Source organism: Myxine glutinosa, chromosome 14 (assembly GCF_964187855.1).
Source record: "Myxine glutinosa chromosome 14, kmMyxGlut1.1, whole genome shotgun sequence".
In the NCBI taxonomy this organism is placed as follows: Eukaryota; Metazoa; Chordata; class Myxini; order Myxiniformes; family Myxinidae; genus Myxine; species Myxine glutinosa.
The window spans coordinates 70,443,994-70,465,203 of record NC_136274.1 but is presented as its reverse complement, the minus strand read 5'-3'; the positions used below and the strand labels follow the sequence as shown (position 1 = coordinate 70,465,203).

The window sequence follows — 21,210 nt, the reverse complement described above, 5'->3', positions numbered from 1 at the left end:
CCTTTATGGTCAGCATCTCAAATCGCTTCTTCGAGACCAACCCGTACTGCCTGGCATGACAGGTTAACCTCGTTTCAACAAATTGTGGTGGCGCAAAATGTGGGTTTCTGGCTCCTTAAAAACCAGACTGCTCCGGGGAGGTGGGCCGTGATGTAGCAGTGGTGAAAGTCCACCTTGCAAATGAGAAGGGAAACTTTGAATTAAAACCAAGGGCATCGTCCTTGCAGTGAGGGCCCTTTTCTTTGACATTGGCTTGCCCTTCCTCCTCATGCTGTTCATAAAAAAATAAAAGGAGATTTTCATTTGGGAGTGGCTCGCTTTCAGAGGTTTATGATCCAAGATGTAATATTGATGTCTTCAACCTAATTTTACAACGCAACATCTGAAACAACAGTTTGCCGACATTCAACGTCAAAATACCTGTGTGTTCTTATCTTTAAATGAAGAAATCATTTCTTTGATAAACGACTTCATGCTCGCAAAATCATTGTCTAAGACACTTCCTGAACCATCAATGAGCATCACCATATCAGATGGAGCTGAAGGGCATTCTGGAAGGGATAAAATAGTTGTTATAGACACAAATATCCCTCGCAGAAGCTTGTACATGTTGGCACATACGAGCTGCATACAAGCATACAGAATGTCAATTTCATAGGTATAAATATAACATTTGCAATGAAGACAAGATACCGACACATCTTCATGACGAAGCAAAGATTTAATCATAACACCGATAACTTTTTCTAACTTCTTCTGACCTTTTTGTCCAAGTAGGAAGGAATCATGATAATCGAGGTATTTACTGATGACGTAGCAGGAACTTTGCAAGAAATCATGGTCACCACAGGTAATAGTACCTGTTGGTCCACAAACCTGAAAATAGTGTTAATGAGAAAATCATGAGTCTTACAAATTGGGAACTCACAGCTGATATGAGGATTTAAGATTAGAAAGCAAGACTGATACAGTACAGATATTTTTCAACACTTTCCATGATGCCTTCAGGTAAACCCTCTTATTTTGGCTCAGATTCCTAAAATGTTTCTGCCTCCGCCCCCAAAGGTGGCCGGAGGCATTATATTTTCGGGTTTTCCGTCCGTCCGTCCGTCCGTCCGTCCGTACGAGCTAAACCTTGTTTTCCTCGGCAACCACATGTCCGATTGAGACGAAACTTTCAAGGTAGGAGTGACACCTATGCAGAATGTTTTATCATAATTGTGATGTCATAGGTCACATGGTTTGGCAGCCATATTGGATTTAACCTAAAACTTAGAAAAAACATCTTCTCCCAAACCACCAAATCGATTGACTCGAAACTTTACGTGTGTCATTAACTAGGCATGGCGATTAAAAGATGATCATGAAAACATCATTGGTCACATGGTGTGGCAGCCATATTGGATTGAAGGAAAATATTAAATAATTATATCTCTGAAACCGCTTACCCTATCGATGCAAAATTTTACAAATATCATCTAACACCATTGTTGCATATAGTTTGAAAATTATGACATCGTAGATCATGTGGTTTGGCAGCCATCTTGGATAGAAAAACAAACCTTATCCGATGAACACTAAACTTCACAAACGTCATCCCCTACCCATACATATGCAGAGTGTACATCTGTCATACGTCATGTTGTATGGCAGCCATATTAGCTTGAAAGCCGATATTTAAAAAATCCCTTCTCTGAAACCGCTTCACCGATCGATGTGAAACCTGTCATGGCTGGTGAAAATGTGATTCTTGAAAACAGCTGAAGGGATTTAAATCAAACTGGCTTATTTTTAGGACAGTGAACGAGGGCATATACCCATTGTGGGACTATGCAGAGGCATATTGGGAACACAGTCGAATTGCTCTAGTTCCTTCTAACTCGCATCACATCAGATATTTTTTCGAGAAGAGTCCAGAGAGAAGACCATTGGGCATATCTGAAAGATTCGGCTTTAACGTTGCTTCCTGTTCATTAATCTAAAAGACTAAACAGTTAATAATACATTGAAAGAGGAAGTATTTAATATTGTTGCGGATATGGGATTGGCATCCATCCATATCCGCTTGTAAATATTCCCCTATTTCCTCCATACTTCCCAACTATCCCCAATCCCCCATTCCCTAGTCCCATTTTCTGTAAACAACACTCTGTAGACCCGACCTTCCCCTATTTCCCCCATTAAATGTCGCATCCAGGTCCACCGCATCTCACGTAGACAACTATAGGACATCTTGCTAGTTAGTCTTAGTCTATGTCAGTTAAGGACTCGTTTCCATTAATTCTGACTCTTCGTTGCACCAGAATGTGATTGTATGGCACCGTTAGGAAGTTTAGGACCTCCCAATACCTCCCCGCAGCTCTTCCTCACGGTTCAACAACAACAACAACAACAACAACGGCGGCGGCGCGGGGAGTGAGCGTCCTCACTCCGGCTTGGTTGGTAGGGGGTGTTGGGAGGGCACCATGCCTTTCCAACGAGCCGCCATCGAGCATGTGCTCGACGGGGTTACCAAGTAGGGGCTCGCTGTCAGCTCCTCGTCAAGGGCGGAGCCCGGTAACCCCCGCACCCAATAGAAGCGGCGGACGGATCCCATCTGGGGTGGAGCCAACGAGCCGAGGGCGTGTCACTCCCCGCTGAGCATGCGCAGGAAGAGGGAGGTGACGTTAGATGCGTGCTGAGCTTGGAGAGAGAAGGACGCCACCTCTGAGCGCTGTGACACCTCCCCGCATCTCTGGACTGGACCGTGCTTTATCCTGTCCCTGAGCCAAGGTGCACCTTGTGCTATCAACCGACCTGTCCTTCCCTGCCATCAATCCCTGTGTAAGTCAGTCTTGTTCCGTTTGTCTGTGGTCTGTCGGGGATAAGATAAGACTGTAACTAAGTGCCCATCTTTTCTGTGTCTTTACCTCATTACCTTGTAATCTACCCCTTTTCTCCACCACTAATTATATCCTCCTCCGGAGGTCTTGAGAACTGTACCCCTTGCGTCGTTTCATCTATCCCAGTCGTTGTGTCCTTTCCAATCATTGATTTAGCATAGCGCGATTTGGTCAACGTCGGGTGGAATCGGGTGAGTTGGGGAAGAATCGGGGGAACTGTTAGGTCGCGGCAATACCACCGCTCGGTAAATAACATCTGAATCCGCGGTCCGTAACAATTGGTGTCAGGAGTGGGATTCGAGGCCCGAACCAAATAAATAAATAAAAACATCTAGACAAAAATTTGGTCAAAATTATAAAGTCACCGAAATTTGATTTTGTTTTACAAAAAAAAAACCCGAATTTTGAAAGTCGCGCTATGGCAGATCAAGACGGCTGGGTTCCGGTAGAGGAGAGTGGGGTAGAATCGACCCAGGACCCCAGGGAAGAAGTGGGGAAAATGGTGGAGGAGAGTAAAGAAGGTGTGGTTGAGGGGGTATCAGACGCACAAAATGGCGGCCTCGCGCACGAGGCTTCAGACGCACAAAATGGCGCTCTCGCGCACGTGGTTGAGGGGGCAGCTACGGCCGCACCCTTTGTACTACCAACGGTGGCCCAAATGCAAGACTTCATGGCGCAATTCGCCGAGATGCTGAGAATAAACGGGGAGAAATGGAGTAATAGAATGGAAGCCAAAATGGAACAATGGGGAAACCAAATTGAAGCAACAACGAACGGAATGAGGGCCGATAGGGAGGAAAGGGAGCAGAGGGACAGAGACCGCAAGTTGGGCGAAAGGGTCCCAGGGGTGCACGAGGAGGTAACGCGGGTCGAAAAGCGCTGGTTGAGCGAAGCGGAGGAAAGCGCGGGTACAATGACAGGGGTAGAAATCGCGACCCGGGGTTTGGAAAAGCCGGCGACCGCTGAGGTAGAGGAGGGTGTTTTATTAAAGCCAGCGGTCGCCGAGGTTAATAAAGAAAAAGCAGTGCTGGGAATTAAAATTGAAGAGATGACGGAGGTAGTCCGGGAATTGCAGGGAGAAATGGATTATGTACAAAGTCCCTGCTCACATCACGATGCTGTGCTTAACCCGAATGGAAGTTTGCAGGTTCGCGTGGAGAAAAGGATCCCCCAGGTGAGTCGTGCTGTATATTGTGCGGGTAGATTTTGCAGGAGGATGTTTGGCGACAAAATAATTGTCGCGCGATTGGGATCGATATGGCACCCGGGCATTGGTAAAGGGTCCCGTGTGAGTGGAAATGGCACGCGTGTGTGGAAAAAGTGTGCGTCGGCGAGTGGGTGTGTTATAAAGTGTGGGAGTGAAACTGAGTGCGAGCGAGAATGCACGTCGGGGTGTACGGAGTGTACGTGCGAGGGTGAGAGTGACCCGAAGAGTGAGTTGGTGGTGGAGCGGGTGCGAGAATGCACGCTGGGAATGGTAGAGGGTGTGCGAGGAAGCACACCTGGGTTGGTGGTAGCGCGAGTGTGGGAGAGCCCATCCGAGCGCGTTAGTGGGTGGATGCAAGAGTGCACGCCCATGGTGAGTGTTACGGAGGACGTAACGGAGGAGAGGTGTGGACCGAGGTGTGCGAGCGGCGAGTGTGCGCAAGAGTGTGCGCGAGAGGTGTGGTTTGTAACAGGGAGTGCGTTGGTGGAATGTACGGACGGCGTTGGAACGCCGGGTTTTGTGAGGGTGAAAGGGGTAGCGTATGCGTGTGAGCATGCAAGTGAAGCATTGACGGTAACCGGGTTAGCGGTTAGGGCGACGGATAGCCGATGCGAGCGCTCGGGGCGCAACGTGCTTTGTTGGATGCAGGGCCCGGCGCGGATCGAAGCTGCGTCGTTTCTCTTCGAAGCGTCGTTGCCGAATCGGGCTTGGCCCCGCCCCGCACGGTCGAGTCCGGGCCTTGGCGGGCGAGGCGACCGGTCCGGTTCAAGGGCGAGTGGGAGGAAGCGGAACGGTGCCCCCTCGGGGGGACGGGGTTCCGACCGGGGGAGATTGAGCCATCGGGCCCGGGACCACAAGGTGCCGCGCCGAGATGGTGCGTGGAATCTCGGCCCGACCAAACCACCTCCCTTGAACCGAAAGCCGGACGGATTCAACCTGCAGGCGACCAAACCACCCGAATTCATTGCTCGGCTTTACGAACCGAGTTTAATGATGTCATGACGCACCGAGGCTAGGATATAGCGGACTGTGAGGATGATGGTAGTGATTTGATACGAAATTTATAATAGTGGGTAGAATTGGCAGTAAATGGAAAATTTTTGAATTGGTTGGAATTTGGACGAGCAAAATTGATAGTGGGACCTCCCCGATGTGGTGGGATGGGCAATCCACCATCCCTCACGGCGAGGGGGGGCAAAGGAGCACTAGGTTTATGGGGTTTATGGCAGTGAAAACTAGCCCGGGTGGGTTAGGATATTGTGTGTAGGGCCCTAGAAGATGACATTAGGTAACGTTAAGGTTAGTTAGTGACACGGTAACCTGTAGTGGGGACGCAGGTAGAGTAGCGTGGATGATAATGACGTGGGAGCGCAATAGTTTAAAGGGGCGACTGGGAAGCGCAAGTTTCAGAGGGGAGTAGTTAGATGAGATGATGCCGTGTGTTTGAGGATTGAACAGGTGTGATTGCACAGGTGTGCAACTGAACAGGTGTATGGAGCAGTGTATGAGGGAGTAGTGAGTGTTGTGGATCAGCGCGAATGCGCTTGGGGGAGAGAAGGGTGCAGGTGGCACCAGGTGTGAGTGCACAGGTGTGCACCAACAGGTGAATGGAATAAATGGTTGTGTGGAAGACATGGAGTGTGGAATAAGTGGAGTATTGGAATGGATGGTCGTGGAGTGAGTATGGTGGAAACGATGGAGTGGAGTGGGTGGTGCGAAGGTGTGAATGGGGGAAGAGTGGACCCCCATCACGAATACCCGGGGCGGGTAGTGTAAGTGTTAGGTAGAGGGTATAGGTAAATTGTGGTTGGATATTGGCATCTGTGGTGCGGGTGACAGAATGGTATTTGGATGGGTGCATTAGTGTTGTGGAAATGGCTGGGCGTGTAGCCTGTTAGTGTGTGTAGTTGGTTTGGGCACTCCACCACTGTGAGGATGTCGGCCAGGTGAGGCCGCAGGTGGGCTCTGGGAGCCGGTAGTTGTGGATGGGGCCCGAGGATCCGGAGGACGGACCCGGGTAGCCCAGTGCCAGAGGGCACCAAGGGGTGACAGAGCCAGGAGGGGCCTTCCCAAATTAGATAGGTTAGGTAAGGAGCAGGTAAGCTCGGGTGGCAACTACAGTGGTGGAGGTGTGCAGGTGGGTAGACCTGCTGGGAGAGCTACACGTCACAGCCCAGAAATTGTGCGAGGGCACCGGGAGATGAATCGGGGGAGTGAGACCCCAAATTGAGGAGCACCACAGTTTGGTCAATGGGAATTGGTTTTTAGAACCCATAGAGTAAGTTGGCCAATGGATTGGCAGGGAAAGACCCCGGGTAGTGTAAAGTGTGTTAATGTCATTTACAGGATAGTTAGGATTGAAGTCTCCTCGCACCATCTACATGCACTCACCTGGGATGACGTACCTCCACACCATGCCATGTTTTGTTATTTTATTGTGCAGATGTTTGGAATGTGAGACGCATCATGACGTGGGTGTGACATTGTGCTTTGTTGTTCCATCTCTTCCTCCTTATGAGGATTGATGACGAATTGGGTGATGGCAAATTTTGGATAGAGGGATTGTGGTGACGAATTTGGTATAGAGGAAATATGGGGAGACGTGACAGTAGCGACGGATTGGTAATGTGTAGATTTTGTACATATGGGGTAAGGGCAAGGGTAGTGTAGGTGACAGGGGGGTGACGTACGGTAGGGACGAGTTTTCTCACTTCGCCCTCCGTACGCATTTCGCCTTGCATTGCCTTATTGATGTGTACCCTTGTGACCTTACCCCTCGCTCATTTGTCTCTTTTGTCTCCCACATGACGTGTGCGCCATTGGGCGCCGAGGGGAGCGTGCGTGAGTCGGCCATTGTGCGCCCGGCACTCTCAGAACCAGCTGTCTGCATCGATGCACCACATTATGGACCACATGTCTGTGGCCGAGCACCACTTATGGACCCCATGGGTTGGGGCATGGCCCCTCTGCTGGAACCGGCCATGAGGGCCCGAAATCTTGCTGGCGGGCCTTGGCCACAGGGCACCGATGCCCCACAGGTGAACCACACGTAGTCGGCCCTGTGGGCCATAAATAAAGAAAATAAAATGGACACGTTGGGCACACTTTATTGCAAATAGGCCGCCAGTAAGAAAATGAAAGAAAGACAACAACTGGAAGACAATAATACTAACCAGCAGAGGGAGCCGAAGAGCAAGAGACACCTGCAGGGTTAGGGGTTGTTGTTTTTATTTTCATGAACAATGGTGACTGCACCGATTGGTGCTTGGGTGTGTATTGGTGCGTTTTTGGGTGCTTTAATGGTGCATTGATGCAGAGCAGACTGTCTCCCCCCCAGAAAGAACAATCACAGGTCCTGGGTTAGTCTTGTAAATAAAGTAGCGTCAATTGTAAATAATGCTCCCTACCGGCTGTATGTTTAGTTTGAGAATGCTTTCCGCGATTCGGTTATCCTGTGGGTGTGTTTCTGTTAGGAGAAGGGTGCAACGTCGCAGGGGGAAATATTTACTCATTTGTGAACATCTGTAAAACTGTCGCACTCAGGGTTGAGTTAATAGTAGAGGGAACTACATCTGAGTGCCACACTAACGTAGGTAAAAATTTATCGGGTCGGGACACCCCGAGGTAGAGAAGGGTGCAATGTTGCGGATATGGGATTGGCATCCATCCATATCCGCTTGTAAATATTCCCCTATTTCCTCCATACTTCCCAACTATCCCCAATCCCCCATTCCCTAGTCCCATTTTCTGTAAACAACACTCTGTAGACCCGACCTTCCCCTATTTCCCCCATTAAATGTCGCATCCAGGTCCACCGCATCTCACGTAGACAACTATAGGACATCTTGCTAGTTATTCTTAGTCTATGTCAGTTAAGGACTCGTTTCCATTAATTCTGACTCTTCGTTGCACCAGAATGTGATTGTATGGCACCGTTAGGAAGTTTAGGACCTCCCAATACCTCCCCGCAGCTCTTCCTCACGGTTCAACAACAACAACAACAACAACAACAACGGCGGCGGCGCGGGGAGTGCGCGTCCTCACTCCGGCTTGGTTGGTAGGGGGTGTTGGGAGGGCACCATGCCTTTCCAACGAGCCGCCATCGAGCATGTGCTCGACGGGGTTACCAACTAGGGGCTCGCTGTCAGCTCCTCGTCAAGGGCGGAGCCCGGTAACCCCCGCACCCAATAGAAGCGGCGGACCGATCCCATCTGGGGCGGAGCCAACGAGCCGAGGGCGTGTCACTCCCCGCTGAGCATGCGCAGGAAGAGGGAGGTGACGTCAGATGCGCGCTGAGCTTGGAGAGAGAAGGACGCCACCTCCGAGCGCTGTGACACCTCCCCGCATCTCTGGACTGGACCGTGCTTTATCCTGTCCCTGAGCCAAGGTGCACCTTGTGCTATCAACCGACCTGTCCTTCCCTGCCATCAATCCCTGTGTAAGTCAGTCTTGTTCCGTTTGTCTGTGGTCTGTCGGGGATAAGATAAGACTGTAACTAAGTGCCCATCTTTTCTGTGTCTTTACCTCATTACCTTGTAATCTACCCCTTTTCTCCACCACTAATTATATCCTCCTCCGGAGGTCTTGAGAACTGTACCCCTTGCGTCGTTTCATCTATTCCAGTCGTTGTGTCCTTTCCAATCATTGATTTAGCATAGCGCGATTTGGTCAACGTCGGGTGGAATCGGGTGAGTTGGGGAAGAATCGGGGGAACTGTTAGGTCGCGGCAATACCACCGCTCGGTAAATAACATCTGAATCCGCGGTCCGTAACAATATAAAGGTCTCATGGGAATATTAACAGGAAGCTGATTATTGCATTGCAACAGAAAAAGCTCCTCTAGAATTCACAAAATACCAAAAAAGGACAAAAAGTTTTGTCAGGTATGATGTCGACTTTCAAAATTACTCATACTTCCTCTGTGTTTCAAAGCTACTCTTTTATTTATCGAAGATTAGTGCCCTGTCCTTGGTACACATAGCAAGGGCTGCAGGAAGACTCCTTTCCACCTTCTGACAGTAACTTAAGGAGACTACAACCAAACCTGTAGGAATGTGCACAGGTGTCCCTTCGCTAGTGACTTTTTAAAGGGTGTAAATCAACAAGGATTTGTTGTTGCACTGTAATTATAGTTGCCATTTGTTTCAAAGAGCACCCTTGGAGGTACAGTGAACACCTCGTTTCCGATGGCCTGCTTTTGATCTACGTCTGCGACTGAATGTGGAGAGGACCATTAGACCGCCATACAGATCCTTGGTTTCTCTCACATCAACAGTCTCGTGTCTGAGCTGAAAAGGACGTTTCTTATTTCCAGCAAAGACCATTTTGTTGTTGACCCTCTTCACTGGAGCCCACACCCAAAAAGAATATCGACCATACATAGTTTCTATGTCTTCTACTTACATATGGGACTGCCAGGATGTCCTCGAGGTATACACACTCGCCTCTTAGCTGTCTTGACTGGGTTCAAATCCCAATCCAGCTATAACTGTCATGCCAGTGTTCCACAGGCAGGGTAATTCATTGAAGCGTGTGCCGTCCATGGCATGGACATTACACGGGCGTGCTGTCTGCCAGCATTCGTTGGTGGATGTTGAAGATCCCATGGTGTCCTTTGTGAAGAGTAGACAAGGTATCGCCGACACCATGAAAAAATTGCTGTCCTAACTAGCAGAGGGCATTGCATCAGCGGCACAGCCATGCCCTCAACCAATGATGCTACCCCGCAAGATGCTGCTACCCCGCAAGATGCTACCCCGCAATGACCCTACCCCGCAAGATGCTACCCCGCAATGATGATGCTACCCCGCAATGATGATGCTACCCCGCAATGATGATGCTACCCCGCAATGATGATGCTACCCCGCAATGATGATGCTACCCCGCAATGATGCTACCCTGCAATGATGAAGCTACCCCGCAATGACCCTACCCTGCAAGATGCTACCCCGCAAAGATGATGCTACCCCTCAATGATGCTACCCGCAATGACGCTACCCCGCAATGATGATGCTACCCCGCAATGATGATGCTACCCCGCAATGATGATGCTACCCCGCAATGATGATGCTACCCCGCAATGATGATGCTACCCCGCAATGATGATGCGACCCCACAATGATGATGCTACCCCGCAATGATGATGCTACCCCTCAATGATGATGCTACCCCGCATTTCCCTACCCCGCAATTTGCTACCCCGCAATGATGATGCGATCCCGCAATGATGATGCGACCCCGCAATGATGATGCTACCCCGCAATGATGATGCTACCCCGCAATGATGATGCTACCCCGCAATGATGATGCTACCCCGCAATGATGATGCGACCCCACAATGATGATGCTACCCCGCAATGATGATGCTACCCCGCAATGATGATGCTACCCCACAATGATGATGCTACCCCGCAATGATGATGCTACCCCACAATGATGCTACCCCGCAATGACCCTACCCCGCAAGATGCTACCCCACAATGATCCTACCCCACAATATGCTACCCCGCAATGACCCTACCCCGCAAGATGCTACCCTGCAATGATGATGCTACCCCGCAATGATGATGCTACCCCGCAATGATGATGCTACCCCGCAATGATGATGCTACCCCGCAATGATGATGCTACCCCACAATGATCCTACCCCGCAATGACCCTACCCCGCAAGATGCTACCCCACAATGATCCTACCCCACAATATGCTACCCCGCAATGACCCTACTCCGCAAGACGCAAGATGCTACCCTGCAATGATCCTACCCCGCAAGATGCTACCCTGCAATGATCCTACCCCGCAAGATGCTACCCCGCAATGATCCTACCCCGCAAAATGCTACCCCGCAATGACCCTACCCCGCAATGATGATGCTGCCCCGCAATGACCCTACCCCACAAGATGCTACCCCGCAATGATGATGCTACCCCGCAATGATGATGCTACCCCGCAATGATGATGCTACCCCGCAATGATGATGCTACCCCGCAATGATGATGCTACCCCGCAATGATGATGCTACCCCGCAATGATGATGCTACCCCGCAATGATGATGCTACCCCACAATGACCCTACCCCGCAAGATGCTACCCCGCAATGATGATGCTGCCCCGCAATGACCCTACCCCACAAGATGCTACCCCGCAATGATGATGCTACCCCGCAATGATGATGCTACCCCGCAATGATGATGCTACCCCGCAATGATGATGCTACACCGCAATGATGATGCTACCCCGCAATGATGATGCTACCCCACAATGATGATACTATCCCGCAATGATGCTACCCTGTGGACAGGATCGGTGCAGTGTAGTTTTTCGGCAGAGTGGACACTGTTAGGAACAAGGGCCATAGCTTGGGGGTAAAGAAGATTGGAGTTAGGATGGTTTTAAGGCAGCGAGCTATCATTCCATCAGGGAGTAGTTAATGCATGGAATGGTCTCCCAGAAAGATAAGGGTAGCTGAGGGTTAATTTTGATAGAATAAGTTTAAATGGGATTTTGATCGGTACCTAGATGTGTTGGAGATAGAAGGGTATGGGGATATTGGTTTGTGTGGATGTCAGGTAGCTTGTGTGTGGTTGGGTGATTATACCGTGGTTGGTGCAGCACAGGCATGATGGGCCGAATGGCCTCCTCCTGGTCAAAGTTACTTGTATATATCAAAGTTAACAGCTTTGTTTTAGTTTCATAAAGGAAGTTAGAGTCGTACAGCTCTTGTTAATCTGCTGCTCCATCTAAAGTTTCGCAAACCCAATGAAGTATTTACTCACACTAATCCATACAAGAGTACGGGAGTATATACAGTCATGTGAAAAAGTAAGTACACCCCTACATTTATCACTACTTCAAATACCTAAAATTAGAATCAGGTGCAACAGCTCAGGTGAAAATGATTAGAACATCGTTAAAGAGGATCTTGGAGGAACCTGTCTTATTTAAACCTCAGACATTTAGTTTGGTTTGCTCTTTGTTGTTGAAGTGTGCGGCGTCACCATGCCTAGATCAAAAGAGCTCTCTGAGTCCTTCAGAAAGAAGGTTATAGAAGCCTACGAGTCTGGGAAGGGATTTAAAAAGATCTCCAAACAATTTCAAATCAATCATTCGACTGTCCGGAAGATCATCTACAAGTGGAGAAGATTCCAAACAACTGCCAACTTGTTCAGGCCAGGCCGCCCCAGCAAGTTCAGCCCGAGGGCAGACCGCAAGATGCTGAAAGAAGTCTCTAAGAACCCCAGAATGTCATCACGGGACCTACAGGTAGCTCTTGCCACTGTTGATGTCAAAGTGCACGAGTCTACCATTAGAAAGAGGCTGCACAGATTTGATCTATATGGGAGGTGTGCCAGGAGGAAACCTTTGCTGTCCAGAAAGAACATCAGGGCAAGACTAAAGTTTGCCAATGAACACCTCGGCAAAGACCAGCACTTCTGGAACAATGTGCTCTGGACAGATGAGTCAAAGGTAGAGCTATTTGGCCACAGTACCAGAAGACATGTTTGGCGAAAACCAAAGACAGCATTTGACCACAAGAACCTGATACAAACTGCAAAGCATGGTGGTGGAAATATTATGGTTTGGGGCAGCTTTGCTGCATCGGGGCCTGGGCAGCTCACCATCATAGAATCCACTATGAATTCTTCATTGTACCAGAGGGTGCTTGAGGATAATGTGAGACCATCTGTTTGAAAGTTGAAGATCAACCGAAGGTGGACCTTGCAACATGACAATGACCCTAAACATACCAGTAAATCCACCAAGGAATGGCTGAAAAGAAAGAAATGGAGGGTTCTGGAATGGCCAAGTCAAAGCCCGGATCTAAATCCCATCGAGATGTTGTGCATGAAACCCCTCAAACATCGCACAGCTGAAATAATTCTGCATGGAGGAGTGGGCAAAAATTTCTCCCAGTCGATGTCAGAGACTGGTAGACAGTTATAAGAAACGCCTACTTGAGGTTGTTTCTGCCAAAGGGGCAATACCACCAACTAGAGCCAAGGGTGTACTTACTTTTTCCACATGCGAAATTTGCATTTATGTTTATTTAAATTATACAATGGACTACAAAATGTAAATGTTTCATGATATTTGTTATATTATATCACCTTTATCTGTCAATATTGTTGAAATGAAGATCAAATAGCTGTATGTTGAAATATGTTGAAAAAGTCAAAACTTTACATGGGGTGTACTTACTTTTTCACGTGACTGTAACTACAAGGGTGTGATGCAATCAAACTCACTGTGAGGTTTTGACTTGTCTCGTCTTTTACAAAGCTCAGTCCTCTTCTCATCTGGTTATCCTTGTCAGCATCACCTTTTACATGAGGGAAGAGATTTAAAAAAAAAAAGATCTGGAAGAGCAATTATATACGTCATAATAATCACAACTTACTGTTTTTAATCAACATTGTCACTCTAAGTGTTTGTCGGACATACACTATATTACCAAAAGTCATGGGACGGCACACTCAAATGCGAAATTAACCCTCACAACCTGCATGTGCATAGAAGAAACTAGAAATTCCATTTGGTAAATCTAAATTGTAATAAGCACGACACTCGATAAACCAACAAAAACTTCTCACTACGTATACTATATATGCCTTGAGCTTACACTTGAAGATCACTCACTCGATTAACTTGCTGTTTTGGCCTTTGTGCATGCAATGGTGGCTTGTACCATGCTCTAGGCCTGGTAACCTTCTGACATGACCAGGATAACTGGAAGTGTTTTTTCCCAACTTTCCAGATCCTGATCTCCCAGGCCCATGACGCCCATTCCAACCCCACGATCCTCTTCATGAGGAAGTGGTAGGGAGAAGCTAATCGTTCGGTCTCCACACCTGAACTTGCAGATATGGTCACTGTGCACGCGGAGTTTCACTGCTTCATTTCCCTTCCTCTTCCGTTTTTCTTTTCTCTTATTTTTACTCCCATTTTCTGTTTATATCGCCTCCCACCAGCAGATAACCCGGTTCCACCAGGCTGTTGTCAGGGAATTTCGTTCTCAATAAAGTGTGGAATATTTAGGGAGCTTGCTAGGAATGTCCTTTGACATCATGATGCCAGGGACATGTGGAAACTCCACTGAATGAATGTACAGTGCCATAATGTATAGCGGCAGCGACTACAGCTTCGAGTCTTCGGGACACAATCCCACAACTTGTATTTATATATAGAATAGAAAATAGAAATAGAAATGAAAAGATAGATTGATAGATAGAAGATAGATAGAATATTAGAGTTTTACATTTGTACCATTTGGCCCTTTATCATTACAGCCACAATTGTTTTTACGTACCTCCAATTGCTGTGCATCCCAATTAACAGCTTCTTCTTTTTTGTATGCACAGGAAAAAGAGAAGGGGTGTGGGGGAGCTAACATGCAGCAGGGTTCAAGGACAAAATAGAGGGAGTCTTGGAGAGATAAGGCAGGGGTACCAGCCCAGAGGAAAGAGCAGTACTCCATCAAGATGCGGATGACGGCCTCGTTTGTCGATAAAATTTCAGGTGTGCCCAGGAAAGACTTTGCACGATGGAGGAAGATGTTACATAGGTGGTTTGCCCAAAAAGATCATGGCTGATAGTAATGAGGCTGAAACGTTTGAGTAACTTAAATTCTTGAAGAGGATTGTTAAGGAGGTAGATGGGAGGGTTCACCAGATGGACAGCTGTTGGTTAGCTTTAATTGGTTTGTTTGGCCTGTTATTACCCTGCGCTCGCGAAGCGAAAACAGGGTCAAGCATTCAGTTGGGTACATGTGCCGTGTGTATCTGCATTTTAAAAATTCATTTTCTCGGCAACCATTCGTCCGATTGACGCGACATTTTACCAGAGAAGCGCCTCCGCCTGTAGAATTTCTTTATTCATAATTATGATGTCATAGGTAACGTGGTACGGACGCCATCTTGGAAAAAACGTTACACCTCTATATCCTCCAAACCGCTCAATGGAAAAAATTGAAACATGGCTCATTGTCAAGTACTCACCATGGGGAATAAGATACGTTGATGGTGATGTCATCGGTGCCTTAATTATGACGTCATAATTCGACAAGTACAACGCTTGATCTGATCAGTATGAATAAAACACAAAAGTCCTCTGCAACTGTTAGTCCGATGGACATGAAATGTTCAGAATATGAGCGGCTCCTCCTGTAGAATTTTTGTAATGATAATTATAACGTCATAGGTCACGTGGTACAGACGCCATCTTGGAAAAAATCAAAAAAAGTTGCACCTCTATATCTCCAAAACCGCTCCATGGAAAAAATTGAAACATGGCTCATTGTCAAGTACTGCCCTTGGGGAATAAGACATGTTAATGACGATGTAATTGGTGCCTTCGTTATGACGTCATAATTCGACAAGTACAACACTTATCGATAATTGTGAAAAAAAATTCTCAACAACTGTCGGTCTTATGGGCACGAACTTTTCACCATAGGAGCGCCTCCTCCTGTAGAATATTTTAATGATAATCATGACGCCATAGATGATGTGGAACAGGTGCCATCTTGCAACAATTCAAGTTGGAAATCAATCGTCTCGATCTCAATTTATTTCCCCTCTTCATGTTCCTATCTTCTCTCTTTACATTTTCCCCATTTTCTTTCTTTGCTTTTTTACCGAGGGAGGGCCCTCGTGTTCTGGACTCAACGCATCCCCTGCAGTATTAATATAAAACAAAAAAACACGATATTGAAAATTGAATAAGCAGTTGTAAGTTCAAAATCCTGCATACTTCCTTACTGTTGCAATACTTTGGGTAATATAGTCTGTATCGGTGAAGGTGTGAGGAGGTAGTTTACATGATTTTCAGGAACAAATGCTGATATTGCTTCATTTGGACAGGTATCAAAATGTTGCTGTCCAATAATTACTGATAAAATTTAAACAGTTATTTATTGATGTTGATATACTTACGAGGAAGTGCGATGCGTTCAAATTCATGGAGCGTCTTACTTTCAACTGTCTTCACTCGGCATTTATAGACTTTCCCAAGATTGTCAACAGCCTTTGGCGCACTCACCAGCACCCTGATCACAAACAGAAAACAGTGGTGAAAAATCAGCAGGACATGTACGAAACATAAGATCCATCCATTCTTTAAATGACTCTGTCAAGACCAACTTGGTGGTCAATGCAATGAGTTAGAAAATCTGCGCTCACAATCCCAAGTATTAGCAAAACCAAAGCTAGTAAAATAGCACCTGTAGCAGAATTTAAATAAATGATCCCTGCAAACATTTTTTTAATGATTTCGCCAGGTATTGGCTTAGCGGTTAGGGTGCCGGCTTGGGATCCGAGGATCCTGGGTTCAAATCCTGGTCGATCTCTGAATTAACGCCAGGGTGGTTGACTCAGCCTGTCATCCTTCTGAGGTCGGCAAGTTGAGTACCGGTTCACGGGTAATTCCCTGTGTGTCGCAAGAGGTGACTAACAGGGTTGGTGGCAGGAAGAGCATCTGGCTGTAAAACATTGCTTCAAAAAGGGGACCACGGTGCCCGAAAAAGGCCAACCCCCGCTCTGTAGAGAAAAATGGCATCTAAAGGTGGTTTATATATCCATCCATGTTGTCTCTTACATGCAAGGGCGTAGATCCACCCATTAAAGACTGGATCGCCACGCCGCTTGTCTTCAGGATGGAGGCAGGACTTTGTAAATTGGGTCTTGTGCCGACGATACTACTCTTCGCAAAAGACACTGAGATATTTAACGTCCATCAACTAATTTAGCAGATGGGGCGTCTAGTTTAATGCCCTCCTGAGGTACGGCGCACATGCTCCAGCATTGCCCTGCATGCAAAACACCAAGATGAGAATTTATAGCTGGGTTGGGATTCAAACTCAGACTAGACAGCTGAGAGGGGAGTGTGCATATCTCTAGTCGAGGCCATCATGTTTCAAATCCTACCTGGGTTCCTCTACAGCTGCAGACATTCACACTTAGCACATACATGAGGAAGTCTGCTGTCGTGGCTAATTCGATGATGGAGGAACTTGAACAAAAGATATTTGAGTCTCAGGAGAATTGGCTCTCACAATACTGGAACATGTATGTGGATGCCACTTTCGTCATTATGCATAAAGATCTAGTAGACCACCTTCTAGGGCAACTTAGCCAAGTATTCCCCAGCATTAGCTTTGCAAACTAAGTTGAAAAATAATGCAAATTGGCTTTTTTGGACGTGGAGATTTACCGGAAGCCTGATGGCTACCTAGCGACATCAGTTTCCAGGAAATCAACCCATATCAGCAGGTTACTGGATTTTAACTCCTGCAACCCAATCACCTACACATGCAGTGCAGCATGGGCCTTGGTAGTTTGGGCATAGACTGTGTCATCTTCCAAAGCCGATACAGGAGTCCTGCTGAATAATGGGTATAGCAAAGGGATATACTCCCTACCCTGAAAGAACCAAAACGGGCAGAAAGGGCACTGTGCGCTGCTGTACTCAGGACACCACCAAGGCACCCAGAAAGGATGCATGGCCCTTGTACTACCAGGGACTTTCCGAATGGATTGGCAAGGTAGTATGCAGTGCACGGATTTGTGTAGCGTACATGCCTCTATGTACCATCCGTACTGTCATTTATAAACTAAAGGACAGGATAACAAATGGTGGCAAATCAAGAGTCAATTACTGTTCATCAAGCAGAGACTGTGACCATTTATACATTAGTGAAACTGGAAGAATTTTTAAATGAAGGCTAGATGAACATGACAGAGCAATTAGACTTGGAAAGGTGACACAGCCAGCAATATCGTGCCATTACCTGAAATCTTGCCACCAATTTAATTTGGATGGGACCCTTGTCCTAGACGTGTCATCCAACAAACGACAGATTGATTCTGAAAGCATGACATGTCAAGAGCCGAGAGAGTGGTCGACTAGGGTCAGTATGCTTTTTTTGGTTAAATTTAATATTCCTGACTGCAAACCTCCTGGCTGGTGATCAGCAGGGCAGAGACAATGTGTTTGCGTGGCAGGCGACACTTGTTGCTAACAGGTCGTGCAGCAACTGCTGTGGTGAGACTCGATCTGTGCCTTGCCGCCTCGTCAAGTTAGGGGGTTCAATCTGTATATATATTATATATTGTTCCGGTTGTGCCATCAAGGCAAACCCCCTATAGTTTGTTGCAGGACAACATGTAGCCTGCAGTAGTTAGTTATCTCTTATTGAATGTAAAGATTAGCCCTTTCCCATTGTGTAGTAATTAAGACCAAATATGTCTTGAGTTAGGCAGGATCTTCAAACCTTCGTTGGTTAAGGGAAACCATTACACCAGATGTGCAGGAAGGCGTGGCCAAAGCCGGAGCCCTGAATGAAAGGTGGAAGGAGGACTACAAACCTTCCGAGAAGGAGGAAGGATTGAAGGCCAGCATGCGACAAATCTCAGCCAATGGGAGGCTGCGGAACATTTTGGAGGGCGTGGGCGGGTCTGATAAAACCCCAGTCCAGCGCATTATCATTCTCTTTGCTTTGGATTTTCGCTGCTTACAGGACGACATCTCTCATGCTTTTTGGGACTTCGCCGAGTAAACACCTGAGCTCTTGCCTTTTTCGCCACGCCCACAACGAGACCTCGCTTGCTTTTTCGTTCCTCCCACGACACGTGTTTAGCCTTTGTGTTCTTCGTCGACACCCATCGCTTCTGCGCCGATCTCTTGCGCCATCCGGCTGACCTGCAAGCGTTGGCTTTCTCCGCGACTCATCATGAAGCTGAAGCTCGTCCCACCTGCGCTGAATCTAGGTCAACATGCGCTGAAGTTTATCTACCTGTGCTGAAGTTCGTCCATGCCAACTTCGAGGCAGCGGTTTGTCCTTCGGACCTTACCTCATTCAGGCTGCACGTCCGGATCGGGTATTGAACTGCGAACTGCGCACATCAGACCACGTGGCAATTGCGAGGCAATCCCAGCACATACATCGGTACGCCCTTAACCAGAGTGTTATTCCCTGAGTGAGTGCGTCAGAGTGTGAAGGCGCCAGTGGGGTTTATTATTAGGTAAGACTTGATAAGCTATATCTTTTGTGTATTCTCTGTGCCTTCAAAATAAAAGGCTGTACATTTGGTTACTTTCCAACCTGTTCGGATACGTCTTTTCTCCATTGGCCGAGCATCATCCGAGACCGAATTTGGCTCGAATCGGGTACATAAATCACGTCAGGTAACGCCGCTTTCCACACCGTGCAAATCCATTCGGCACACAATTGAATAAGGTGTGTGAAAGCGAGAATTTCGATTGCCGTCTTTGGTCACGTGTGCACCTTGACGTGTGCACCTTGAAGGTATTCGTGATTTTTCCGGTATTAACCGAGGGGAATCACGCACCAAAATTGATGTCAAGGAGTGGGATTTTTGATACACCGCAACAATATATATATACATATATTGTATATTAGCGGAGCCTACCCATCACTTTGCTGACGGACCAATTAGTCGTCCTGTTTACCAAAATCAATTTACCAATGTGAAGAGTGCTTTACCCTCAGCGTTGCCCAGATAAAAAAAATTCTTTTTTTTTTTCCTTTTTTTTGTATACTGAATCGAGGCTCGTGAAAGAGCTGACATTTACTTCACAAATAAATCAACCAGACAAACAAAATATATAAAAAGAGGGAGCGGAAGACAAGAGAAGGGGAAGCACAGAACCACTTGAGAGCACACAACATTTAAGAGCAGAGAGATGTGTGGGAGGGAGAGGGCTTGGGGGAAGGAGGCGTGGGAACTGGGGGGGGGGGGGGGTGGGAGAAGTATAAAACACAAGGACACCAAGGACTTCCAGGACAGAAGTTATTTCAAAAAAGTGGAATTGGGGTGAAATTAGCGGGGATAGAAAAGATCAAGGTTTTGGTTGGGGGAAGATAAGAGATGGTGGTGAACAGCTGTTTTAAAGACCTGGAGGGTGGAGTGGGATTGAAGAGAGTGAGGGAGTTTGTTCCAGAGGCGGGAGAAAAGAGGAATGAAGGAGTGAAGGTGAGCAGAGAGTCTTGATTTTGGCAGTTTAACCATAAGAGGCTTGCAGGCAGATCTTGTGCGACCTGTAGGAATATTTGCTGGACAGAGCCCAGAGAGAGCTGGGGGGGCAAGGCCAGAGAGGAGTCGGTAGAAGATGGAAAGACCACCAACCTGCCTGCGGTGAGTGAGTGAGAGGCCCTTGGAGTTAGCTTCATTGCGGGAGATTCCAATGATTCTGAACGCTTTGGTTTCAACAGCGTGAAGACGAGCTAGGTGTGAGGCAGGAGCACCAGCCCAGAGGGGAGAGCAGTATTCCATTGAGCTGCGGATGAAAGCCTTGTATGTGGTGAGGAGCTCAGGTGTGCCAAGGAAGGACTTCGCACGACGGAGGATGCCCAGTCGGCGACTGGCTTTGGAGGCCAGATTTGAAATGTGGTTTTCCCAGGAAAGATCACGGCAGATAGTGAGACCCAAAAGCTTGAGTGACAGAACTTCTTGGAGAGGATTATTCAGAAAGTGGATGGGAGGGTTGTCCAGTTGGTCTTTACAGAGAGACATCGAAAGAGTGTGAGATTTGTCAGGATTGAAAGACATGTTCCACTTGTTTGCCCAGTCTGTGATTTTGTCCAGGTCTGCAGAGAGTGAGGAGGCTGCAGACTGCCGATCTGAGGGATGAAGAATGGAGCGACAGAGAGTAGTCATCAGCAAAGAGATAGAGAGGATTTTCAAGAGAGTCAGAGAGATCATTGATGAAGACCAGAAAAAGCACAGGGCCCAGAACACTGCCTGCCCAGAATAGAACTGCCTGCCCAGAACACTGCCCAGAACACTCCCAGAACCTCTTTAAAATCCCCTGTTCAGATTCTCACGGAAGTCGTCCCATGTTGGACCGTATTCATGAGGTGGACCACAATCTGGCTGTCCGCCTCTTCATGATTGCAGTCTCCCTCCATCTGGACACTTGATCCAATGTGGATGACCAATGAGGAAGAGGTGATGAAGAGGTTTTTGTGTGTTGGGAATTGGATCTGGGATCCAGCTGTGGCTCGTAGATGGTTCAACTCTTCCTTATTGTTTGATTCTCTCGAGAACCCCGCAAAGTTGGCTGGAACTCTAACCTTCTCTGTCACACGTTGCCTTTCACACTCTCCT

The 21,210-nt window shown here is 47.5% G+C and overlaps 1 protein-coding gene across 3 annotated transcripts in view; it reads right to left on the bottom strand.

The window, feature by feature from the left end:
• LOC137439888 (integrin alpha-X) overlaps window positions 1-21,210 on the bottom strand; it is a 175,630-nt gene that overhangs the window by 78,121 nt on the left and 76,299 nt on the right. For all 3 annotated transcript variants that reach the window (XR_010987014.2, XM_068136092.2, XM_068136093.2), the window contains 4 exons: window positions 16,018-16,130; window positions 13,333-13,406; window positions 762-876; window positions 421-551 (listed from right to left, as the gene is read on the bottom strand). Coding sequence is in view for 2 of the 3 variants with exons in the window: in XM_068136092.2 (XP_067992193.2) it covers window positions 421-551; window positions 762-876; window positions 13,333-13,406; window positions 16,018-16,130 (433 nt within the window). In the remaining variant the exon portion in view is untranslated. The remainder of the gene's footprint in view (window positions 1-420; window positions 552-761; window positions 877-13,332; window positions 13,407-16,017; window positions 16,131-21,210) is intronic.